Source organism: Lepidochelys olivacea (assembly GCF_965140295.1).
Source record: "Lepidochelys olivacea isolate rLepOli2 genome assembly, chromosome: 3".
NCBI lineage: Eukaryota > Metazoa > Chordata > Testudines > Cheloniidae > Lepidochelys > Lepidochelys olivacea.
Window position 1 is genome coordinate 179,768,487 of NC_140413.1, and position 12,389 is coordinate 179,780,875.

Sequence of the window (12,389 nt, forward strand, 5' to 3'; positions counted from 1 at the left end):
ACTTAGTCCTGCCATGAGCACAGAGGACTGGACTAGATGACCTCTCGAGGTCCCTTCCAGTCTCATGATTCTATGATTCTGGAGTTCTCTTTGTATTTTGCTCTGATTGTCTGGTTTTTCAGCAGTATTAAGTGCTGTTTTCTTTTGTTACATTATTATTATTGCCACCATCTTAGACCCACATCCTGCAATTGGATCTATGTCTGTGGGCAGACTACTGAGCCACATGAAGCCGCACTGATTTTGATGGACCTCTATATGGATGGACTCTTGCCGTGGCTCTTTATGAGCACAGAGGTCTGCCCACATGGATGCTGTGATAAATGAAAGGGGGAAAGTAGCTCCCTTTTATGGACCCAGCCAGCCAGTTAGCTATAAAATCCCTCTTAGTAGCTGTTCTCTACTTGCTTTACCTGTAAAGGGTTAAAAGTCACTGCAATACATAGGTAAAAGGAAGTGAGTGGGCATGTGGCCAAAAGAGCAAATGGGAAGGCTAGAACTTTTTGAAATTGAAACAAGACTCCCCTTTTGTCTGTCTGTTGTTCTCGGAGGAGGCAGATTGTAAGGAGGCAGGGCTGCAACTATGCTGTAAGAAGTTTGGGGCTAGGTATGAAAAATAATCGGTATCATACCTAGAAACTATTCATTTGAAACCCCAGATATGTAAGGTTTCAGAGTAGCAGCCGTGTTAGTCTGTATTCGCAAAAAGAAAAGGAGTACTTGTGGCAAGAATAGGTTCCTGGATTAGTGGTTCTGTTGTGTGGTGTGTGGTTGCTGGTGAGTAAAAGAAACTACACCATTTGCTCAAGAAACTCCCTGAAAAAGCACAAGAATAAATCTGCACAGACACACCCCTGAAACCCCGACCTGGGGTATTCTATCTGCTACCCAAGATCCATAAACCTGGAAATCCTGGACACCCCATCATCTCAGGCATTGGCACCCTGACAGCAGGATTGTCTGGCTATGTAGACTCCCTCCTCAGGCCCAACGCTACCAGCACTCCCAGCTATCTTCGAGACACCACTGACTTCCTGAGGAAACTACAATCCATCGGTGATCTTCCTGAAAACACCATCCTGGCCACTATGGATATAGAAGCCCTCTACACCAACATTCCACACAAAGATGGACTACAAGCCGTCAGGAACAGTATCCCCGATAATGTCACGGCAAACCTGGTTGCTGAACTTGGTGACTTTGTCCTCACCCATAACTTTTTCACATTTGGAGACAATGTATACCTTTAAATCAGCAGCACTGCTATGGGTATCCGTATGGCCCCACAGTATGCCAACATTTTTATGGCTGACTTAGAACAATGCTTCCTCAGCTCTCATCCCCTAATGCCCCTACTCTACTTGCGCTACATTGAGGACATCTTCATCATCTGGACCCATGAAAAGGAAGCCCTTGAGGAATTCCACCCTGATTTCAACAATTTCCATCCCACCATCAACCTCAGCCTAGACCAGTCCACACAAGAGATCCACTTCCTGGACACTATGGTGCTAATAAGTGATGGTCACATAAACACCACCCTATACCGGAAACCTGCTGACCGCTATACCTACCTACGTGCCTCCATCTTTCATCCAGACCACACCACACGATCCACTGTCTACAGCCAAGCTCTACGATACAACCACATTTGCTCCAACCCCTCAGACAGAGACAAACACCTACAAGATCTCTATCAAGCAGTCTTACAACTACAATACCCACCGGCTGAAGTGACGAAACAGATTGACAGAGCCAGAAGAGTACCCAGAAGTCACCTACTACAGGACAGGCCCAACAAAGAAAATAACAGAAAGCCACTAGCCATCACCTTCAGTCCCCAACTAAAACCTCTCCAACGCATCATCAAGGATCTACAACCTATCCTGAAGGATGACCCATCGCTCTCACAGATCTTGGGAGACAGGCCAGTCCTTGCTTACAGACAGCCCCCTAACCTGAAGCAAATACTCACCAGCAACCACACACCACACAACAGAACCACTAACCCAGGAATCTATCCTTGCAACAAAGCCCATTGCCAACTGTGTCCACATATCTATTCGGGGAGACACCATCATAGGACCTAATCACATCAGCCACACTATCAGAGGCTCATTCACCTGCAGATCTACCAATGTGATATATGCCATAATGTGCCAGCAATGCCCCTCTGCCATGTACATTGGTCAAACTGGACAGTCTCTACGTAAAAGAATAAATGGACACAAATCAAAAATCAAGAATTATAACATTCAAAAACCAGTCAGAGAACACGTCAATCTCTTTGGTCACTCGATAAAGTATTTTTATACTTTAGTAAGACCTAAAAGTTGCAATTCTTCAAAAAAACACTTCAAAAACAGACTCCAACGAGAGACTGCTGAATTGGAATTAATTTGCAAACTGGATACAATTAACTTAGGCTTGAATACAAGACTGGGAGTGGATGGGTCATTACACAAAGTAAAACTATTTCCCCATGTTTATTCCCCCACCCCTCATTGTTCCTCAGATGTTCTTGTGAACTGCTGGAAATGGCCCACCTTGATTATCACTACAAAAGGTACCTCCCCGTCCCCGTCCCCCCCGCTGGTAATAACTCACCTTAAGTGATCACTCTCATTACAGTGTATGATAACACCCATTGTTTCATGTTCTTTATGTATATAAATCTCCTCACTGTATTTTCCACTGAATGCATCCGATGAAGTGAGCTGTAGCTCACGAAAGCTTATGCTCAAATAAATTTGTTAGTCTCTAAGGTGCCACAAGTACTCCTTTTCTTTTTCCCAGATATGTAAGTAGATCAGGAAATGTCTAGGAAGGTGTGATCAGGTTTATCCCCTTTTATTTTTTTATGGCTTGTGCACTTCTGTGTGCTAACCCCAGGTTCTTTTGTTTTGCTTGTTACCTTTAATCTGGACCTCAAGAAACTATTCTTGATGCTTAATTCTTGTATTTGCTTTTTTAAAATCTAGCAATAGCCTAAGTTTCCCTATTTTCTTTCTTTTGCTTTTTTAATAAAATTTACCATTTTTTAAGAACAGAATTGGATTTTTGTGTCCTAAGAGGTTTATACACATGTTGTTTAATTAGCTGGTGGCAACAGCTTATTTCCTTTGTTTTTCTTCTCACTCTTCCCCAGAGGCAGGGGTGTGAAAGGTCTTGAAGGTACCCCACAGGAAGGAATTCCTAAGTGTGCCTTCCTGGACTGTCAAAGGGGTTTTGTACTCGGGTGGTGTCAGCATCTACCAAGCCAAGGTCAGAGAAAAGCTGTAACCTTGGAAGTTTAATACAAGCCTGGAGTGGCCAGAATTAATTTTTAGAGTCCTTGCGGCCCCCCAACTTCTGCACTTGAAGTGCCAGAGCGGGGAATCAGCCTTGACAGATGCAATTGCAGGATCAGGACCTTAATTTCAACTATAGCTCATTTCCATGTGTATCTACTGTGCTTTCTGCTCTCTGCCTTTCTCTCCATAACTTTACTTAACACAATAATAAAGCAATCCAGCTGAAAATGCTTTGGCCTGTGTGGTGTATCAGTGTAATAGGTATTGTCATAGAAGTTGTGAATCTTTTAGGCCTGGGAAATGCAAGATATACTCATCAGACAGAGGATGTTTCAGCTATTGAACTGATATTACACTTGGTCTTTGCCATTTACAGTTTGAATTGAACAAGGATTATTCATTATGACTTCAACAAAGAGTGCTTGTGGATAATTACAAAAGCCATGTGTAGTTTGAACAATAATAATCTATAAATAACTCTTGTAATACGAGAACAAAATCTTCAGAGACTTATGTACAAAAGACCCAGTGAAAATAAATCTGGTTGTCAGCAGAAATACAAAGTTCTATATACATCTTGTGGTTCACGTGATAGCCAATCTCAAATATGCTGTGTTATGAAATTTAAAAAATGAATTTAATGCTTGAGGATGGTGGTGTATCAATGCCATCAGGACTGACTCTATATATCTCTAGAACATGTATGGATCAGCCAGTGGAGATGGCAGTGTAAGTTTCCACACAAAGCCTGCCAGTATGCTTTACTCCTGATTTGGAAGGACCATATCTAGGATTGAGGAAGTTCAGCCTCTGTAATGATGTATTTCTTGGCCTCTTTGCCTTAAATACCAAAAAAGACTTATCCAAGTGCTTAACTTTAAGCATTCACTTCAGTGGGACTACCGGTGCTCAATATGATGTACTTGGTTAAGTCTGTGCAGGATCAGGTCTTAAGTGATAACCCTAGTTAGTGGTGATTTTTGTGATGCAAATCCCTGGCCATTAGCTATGAGACTAAAGCCATCAACTCATATCATATAGGTCACCATGAAAAAATCAGATGGAAGTAACTTAGTCAATATTGATCCTGGCTGGGATTGGACAAAAGATCTATGAAAGACTATATATCTCTAAATCCCTTATCTTGAGCTACCCAGACATCATTATGGAAAGTTTTTAATCAGACTTGGCTGGGTACATTTTATAAGGCAAAATACATTTATTTTAGAACACTTGCTACAGCATTAACTAATTATTACAAATAATACAAGAGAAGTTTACAATTCATAGCATATAGGATATACTACTGAATGTTGCTGTGATCCTGTTTAAAGATTACTTAAAGTAGTTAAACATTTTTAATTATGCCACAGTGAAATGTAAGTTGTTTTTTAATTGTTTGTTTTTTAATCTATATAAATCAAATATTTTATTGGGCAAAGACTAGGTTCTTTATGATCATGTCTTACAAATTTCACTGTGCACTAGAATTTTCTGATTTTGTATATTTTTATTGATTTTTTTATACTTCCTTCTAAGTAAATTATATACAGATTGGCAATGTTGGTAAAGATTCACATTGTGAAATTTCTGATACAGTAACTGACAGCCCTACATTATGTAAAAGGGGTATTTTTATACTTTACTAAGAAGCAGACATAAAAAAAGTGCTGTCATGCTATTGCACGGAGGCACAGAAATTACTATGCAGCTGAAGCATTATAATTTTGTGCTTAAAGATTTCTTCCTCCATTAGTATCTCGTGCTAAATCCTGAGAAATCAAGCCTGGAGATCTCCTTCTCATTAAAAAAGTTGGTTCGGTCTATGCGAGAACTGGGACTTCCAACTTTACTCAGCCAGGCCTTCCTGAAAAACAAAATAAAAATAAAAGTATGTTAGAATAAAATGAACTGCACGAGTGGCATTTGCTCTTCTGTTGTGCTTTCTATTTAAAGGGCTTATGAAGTTCAGCTTTTCAATGCGGAAATTAGTCCTGATAAATGGTTTCCAAATATGTTGTTATCTCCCTCAGCTGTTTTTCCCCTTTTCTCTTTACAAGTAAGATAAAACTATTTAAATAGTAAATAAAATTGTGAGTGTTTCAAAATACATTGTAGAATATTACATACAATTAAATCTAGACTCTGAACAAAATTTCAGCTGAAGTAGGCTCCTTAAGGGTGTATTATTAAAATGACAGGTTTCGGAGAGCAGCCGTGTTAGTTTGTATCCGCAAAAAGAAAACGAGGACTTGTGGCACCTTAGAGACTAACAAATTTATTTGAGCATAAGCTGAAGTGAGCTCACTTCAGCTTATGCTCAAATAAATTTGTTAGTCTCTAAGGTGCCACAAGTACTCCTTTTCTTATTAAAATGAGTACTCAGTTTTACCTATTTTAATTATGTCATTCATTATAATAGTATGTGTTTACAAAGTTAATAAAGTACTCATTGCAAGCACCCGAGGACTATATATCATTAAAAAAAACAGTAACAAGAAAGGATTATAATACCCTGGAATGTTTGAGTGGGTCAGAGAAACCTTAAATCAAACAGCATATAAACTACATTAAGAGAACATTATTGAGTTGCAAAGTCAAGTATTAAAAAGTTAGGAAATGCCAGAATTTAGGCTGTCTGTGCAACATTAATTCTGCCCTTGCATGCATGTGTGTAATGAACAGTCTTTAATTACATAAACACATTGTTTTTCCTTCAAATGACACTGAAATTAATAGGGCTACTCCTGGAGTAAGGTACTACTCAGCATGAGTAAGAGTGGCAGAATCTGGCCTTTAGTTAATTCTTTGTTCCAGATAAGAATGAGCAAACCTTTCCAAATTTCTGTTTTCACAATACACTGTACAAATATGGTGCAGAAAAGTTTTTCTAAATTATCATCCTTCTCAGCATCACTCACAGTAAATGGATCTGAAATGATTTATCAACACTTAAACTTCCTAAGGGTTTAATTTATCTTATTTATTTGAGAGAATAAAATTTGTTAAAGTATTTTTATTTGTTTGGTTGGTTGGTTTTTTTTACCTTGCCATGAGGTACCTTTGACACTGCATGCCATATTCTTCATAATGATATTCTTATAATATGATTATAGCATAATTATGATGCACTTTATGCAAAACAGATCACATGAGATGTCATTGGAAAAGTTATTATTCACTGAATATTTTTATCCTATTTGTATGCATGTATCATTTTTCTATCTGAAGTTATGAATATTGACTATGTATCTGTATTTCAAATGTAGTTACAGTTGGGTAATGCTCACTAGGCAAGATGTTTTCAGTCTAGCTAGCTGGTTGGGAAAGGCCTATTCAGGGTAATGAGCCATTAGGGAAAATGACAGGCCTTAGGAGAAGCTTATGCCCCACCTGGTAAGCCTTCCTGAGAGTACTCCAGACAGCCTGTAAGTAATGGCTGCTATGACTCCACAAGGTCATGTGACCAGGCCACATGACTCTGGACATTTTGGGGTGTCAGTGTTTTTCTACAAACTGAGTTTGGGACAAAGGGTTCCTGCCATATGCTAAAGCTATATGAGGCAGGGAGTGACATCATCTGTTGCTCTTCACTCCCCCACAAGAAGACTCCTGGAAATACCTGAGGAATAAAGACTGAACTGGGGAAGTGCTGGACCCAGGCTGAAGGGATCTCTAGCTTGCATATGAAAAGCCTGAGGATTCCAAGCTGTAAAGCAAGTACAGCTTGTTCCTTAAGAATCTGCAAGCCTGCTTGTACCCCAGCAGTCAGGGTGAGAAACTGCTAATTCATATCCAATCTATCTAGTATGTTAAGTTTAGTCTGCATTTTTTGTTTATTTGGTAGGCAATCTGCTTTGATCTGTTTGATATCACTTATAATCAATTAAAATCTATCTTTTTGGAATTAATAAACTTATTTTATGCTTTAATCTAAACCAGTAAATTTGGAGAGAAGTGCTTGGGAGTCTTAGCTTAGGGGCCTGTTGCATTTCATCTCCACATTGAGGGAGGGATGAACTCGATGAGCTCATGCTGTGCAGTTCCCTGTGCAGTGCAAGATGGTATAATTTTGGGGTTTATACTCCAGTGGGGGGCTGCGTACCTGGGTTATCTTGGCTGTAGCCTCTCTACTGTTGGTTCATGCAGTGTCTGGTCAGAGAGCCTGCATGTAACTGCTGCTGGGTGTGTCCCTGCCTGTGTGAATGCTGGTGGAAGTGTAGGACCGGGAGTGGGTCTGCAGTTTGTCACAGCAGCACAGTGTGAGAGGGAGTCCAGGCTGGTGGGTCACAGGGCTCAGTGGTACCCCAGTTCCAGGTGGCACCCATCCAGGGGGGAACCCGTCACAGTACCAGTTACAGCAAACTCTTGTAAAGTGTAAGCTGGCTTTAGCCAGAGCTTCAGGCTACACATTGTATAGTATTGTGATTTTTGTCTAAAAATGAATACCTCTGCTCCACAAAATACAGTACATCCTGTGTGTGCACTAACAGGATATAAAGATAGGTGATTGACTATTTTTTAGGAACTTACAGATATGAAAATAATGCAAATAACTGATGTGAGATTTAATAATCATGTTGGGTTTTACTACTAGAATGGCTCTACAAAGATCAAATAATTTCTCAAGATTCTAGATCATAATACAATCTACTAAAGCAAATGCAATAACAAAGTAGAATTCATTTTCTGTGTACTGCATCTAAAGAGGAATGCATTTTACATACATTTTTATTCATGACTAAGACTGTCTTAATTAAGTAATTGTTCACTTAATAAAGCAGTTAAAATATAAGATTTTATTCAATTCAATATGAATTTGAAGAGCTAAAGCAATTAAATTGTTGATTAGTTTTACTGAAAGTTACACTCAGCATTACACAAATAAAATATTCTTGCACTGAGACCAGCGCCAGCTCCAGCCTTTTTGCTACCCCAAGCAGCGAAGGAAAAAAAACAAAACAAAACAAAAAGATACATTGAGCTGCTGCCGAAGTGCCACCGAAGAGGAAGAGAGGGACTGCAGGGCCCACCGCCGAATTGCCACTGAAGACGCAGACGTGCCGCCCCGATGACGGACGGAGTGCCGCCCCTTTCTATGGGCCTCCCTAGGCACCTGCTTCCTTCACTGGTGCCTGGAGCCGGCCCTGACTGAGACTTATCTTGATATCTCCACCACGAGAACCACAAATCCATGGAGGCTTTAGACCTTGAACCAGCGTATGAAATACACCTGGGACATAGGCCACGTTTTATTATAGCCCTATCAAGAACCTGGGAAAAGTGTTGATAGGAGATCTTTTTATGTTGAATTTCTGACAATTCAATGTAATATCTGAAAGTGCCTCAGAGACCTTTGCTGGCTGTATGGAACAAGAAAGGAGTTTTTTATTACTTGTATTACAGCTGCAGAAACAATTCAGTGTTGCCACTAAAATGGTTAAATAAAAGCTTGTATTAATGGCCTGGCCCTGGACAACTAAACGTTATCCTTGCGGGCTAGTGTACAGATTCCTGGTTAGTGAGGAATCTCTAGTTCTAAAGGTTAGTTATGAAAGCAAATATGTGCCTAGAGCTCAAGTGTTTTGAGATATAACTTTAGGAGCTGTAAGAATGCACTTGGTGGGTTAGTGAAGCATGCATCCAAGATAGAAACGCCCTTATAGGAAGGCTCAAGCGAGGCTAAGTGGAAAGGGAAAGGTCCCTTACAAAATACCACACAGATCTAGGGAGGAGTATGTGTGTTCAGAAGGAACTGTCTGTGAGGACACAAGCCTTGATTTGGTCTATAACTGTTTATTGTAGATCAAATTAATATCCAATCTCTACTAAATGTTTACACAGATTTAGACCCAAAAGAGATTGTTCCCAAGGAGCTATGTGGGTTGTTAGTTGTGTGACTCCAGTGTGGTCACAACTTCTTCACACTGCCACCCTGCATAAACCTTGAAAAATTTAGTTTGAACCAGTGCTTATAATGCATAGGTTTTGGTGTCCAGAGGAGGACTCTGTAGGACCTTCCTATCTGCTATGCTTCATTTAAAAATCCAGTGGTATTGTTAGTTATTTTTTTGAAAATAACCATTTGTTCTTTCAGCTCTTTGCCATGCCACCTAGCTTTAATTAAAATTCACAAAAATCTAGGGAACAGACCCTGGGAATCCGTACAATTGTCAGACATATGAAGTGTACAGAATCTTTGATTTTATTTTTTTAAGACCTTCTTCAAACCCTTTATATGTAACTATAATACATAGTATAATATCATGTATTCATTTGTAAAACAGTTTTGACTAGTATCAAAGTGCTTTGTAGAAAGACACACAGTAATGCAAATGTGTAGCAAGAATAATAGAATAAGGTGTGTGTGGGGGGTGGGGGGAGGGGAATATTTTCAAAGGGACTTTAAAAATGGAAAGAGAATTGATAACATGTATAGTTTGGTGAATTGCTGGAGCTCATGGCCAGTCTGATTGGGCAAGAAGCAGCGCACATGGGTCTGGTTATTAATGCAGATAAAACTAAGTCCCTGGTTATTACTATCACCGTCTCCAACTACAGATTACAACCAGCTCAGTATTAACCTATCCAGATGGAATAGTGAGCAGATGGCAACTGTCAAATACTAGGGCAGCATCAAAGATGAGTGCTGGAGGATACTTGAAAAACGTGGACACTTGTGTAGCAGCAGCTGCTGCCATGCTTTAGCCCTTTCAGTGGCCTCTGTGGCAATTATAACATCAAACTTGCTATGAAGCTGCAGATCTATAGAGCCATGGTTACACCACCGTTATTGTATGGCAGTGAAAAAGGAAGGCTGAGGAGTGGCCACTTGGTGTTTACAATTCTCATAGTCTTTGTCAGCTGCTCCATATTAAGTGACAGGACAAGATTCACAATGAGGTTGTTCATAGCTAAACCCACCAACCATCTCCATCATCACTGCTTTGGTTTTAGCAACTTTCTTGATATGGACATGTCACATTTAGTAGGATGGAAGACCAATGAATTAAAATGTGTTTACCAAGGAATACTGCTACATAGCCAGCGATTACGTGGTCACCAAAAGCTTCAGTGGATTCCAGTAAGATCACGAATTATGAACATTATGACCCCAAAACCTCTTTATGACCATTGCCAAGGGGGTTACAGGAAAATCCAGATTGTGTTATGTACTCTCTGGTTCACCAAAGAACGTCATATGAGTCCTCAAATGAAAGCTAGTGTCACACTGGTTATTAGTATCATTGTGAAATTTATGTACAAATACCATGTATTATGTCCCAAATTGATGGCAATAGAAGAGGTTTTAGAACAAATTGATAAACTGAGCCGTAATAAGTCACAAGGACCTGATGGTATTCACCCAAGAATTCTGAAGGAACTCAAATATAAAATTGCAGAATTACTATTGGTAATATGACAGGTTTCAGAGTAACAGCCGTGTTAGTCTGTATTCGCAAAAAGAAAAGGAGGACTTGTGGCACCTTAGAGACTAACCAATTTATTTGAGCATGAGCTTTCGTGAGCTACAGCTCACTTCATCGGATGCATGCCGTGGAAACTGCAGCAGACTTTATTTATACACAGAGAATATGAAAAAATACCTCCTCCCACCCCACTGTCCTGCTGGTAATAGCTTATCTAAAGTGATCATCAGGTGGGCCATTGAGCTATTACCAGCAGGATAGTGAGTTTGTGTGTGTGGTTTTTGGGAGGGGGGTGAGGGGGTGAGAGAACCTGGATTTGTGCAGGAAATGGCCCAACTTTATTATCATGCACATTGTGTAAAGAGTTGTCACTTTGGATGGGCTATCACCAGCAGGAGAGTGAATTTGTGTGGGGGGGTGGAGGGTGAGAAAACCTGGATTTGTGCTGGAAATGGCCCACCTGATGATCACTTTAGATAAGCTATTACCAGCAGGACAGTGGGGTGGGAGGACATATTTTTTCATATTCTCTGTGTATAAATAAAGTCTGCTGCAGTTTCCACAGCATGCATCCGATGAAGTGAGCTGTAGCTCACGAAAGCTCATGCTCAAATAAATTGGTTAGTCTCTAAGGTGCCACAAGTACTCCTTTTCTTATTGGTAATATGTTTCAGAGTGATAGCCGTGTTAGTCTGTATCAGCAAAAAGAACGAGGAGTACTTGTGGCATCTTAGAGACTAACAAATTTATTTGGGTATAATCTTTCGTGGGCTAAAACCCACTTCATCGGATGCATGCAGTGGAAAATACAGTAGGAAGATATATATATACACACAGAGAGAACATGAAAAAATGGGTGTTGCCATACCAACTATAACGAGACTAATCAATTAAGGTGGTATGATAATAGCCCACCTTAATTGATTAGTCTCGTTATAGTTGGTATGGCAACACCCATTTTTTCATGTTCTGTGTGTGTGTATATATATCTTCCTACTGTATTTTCCACTTCATGCATCCGATGAAGTGGGTTTTAGCCCACGAAAGCTTATGCCCAAATAAATTTGTTAGTCTCTGAGGTGCCACAAGTACTCCTCGTTCTTATTGGTAATATGTAATCTATCACTGAAATCAGCATCTGTACCAGATGACTTTGGAAGGTAGTTAATGTAATGCCAATTTTTCAAAATGGCTCCAGAAGAGATCCTGGCAGTTACAAGCCAGTGAGCCTAACTTCAGTACTGGAGACATTGGTTGAAATTATAGTAAAGAACAGAAATACAGATAATCATGATTTGATGGGGGAAGACGCAACACAGTTTTTATAATGAGAAGTCATACCTCATTAATTTATTCAAATTTTTTGAGGCAGTCAGCAAGCATGTGGATAAGGGTGATCACTGTATTGACTGGTACTTGGATTTTCAGAAAGCCTTTGCCATCATCACAGACTCTTAAAGAAACTAAGTAGCCATGGGATAACAGGGAAGGTCCTCTCATGGATCAGTAAGTGGTTGAAACATAGGAAACAAAGATTAGCAATAAATGATCAGCTTTCACAATGGAGACAGGGGAACGCTGGGGTTCTGTACTGGGGCCTGTGCTATTCAACATATTCATTAATGAACTGGAAAAGAAGATGGCAGTTAAATCCTAGTGAGGAAAA

The 12,389-nt window shown here is 39.8% G+C and overlaps 1 protein-coding gene across 3 annotated transcripts in view; it reads right to left on the reverse strand.

Annotated features, from left to right (window-relative positions):
• Positions 1–4,492: 4,492 nt before the first annotated feature.
• The window catches only part of ACYP2 (acylphosphatase 2), a 177,376-nt gene continuing 169,479 nt past the window's right edge, over positions 4,493–12,389 (reverse strand). For all 3 annotated transcript variants that reach the window (XM_084622265.1, XM_084622261.1, XM_084622263.1), the window contains one exon: positions 4,493–5,160. In XM_084622265.1, coding sequence (XP_084478391.1) covers positions 5,046–5,160 — 115 coding nt within the window. In that variant the 3' untranslated portion in view covers positions 4,493–5,045. The remainder of the gene's footprint in view (positions 5,161–12,389) is intronic.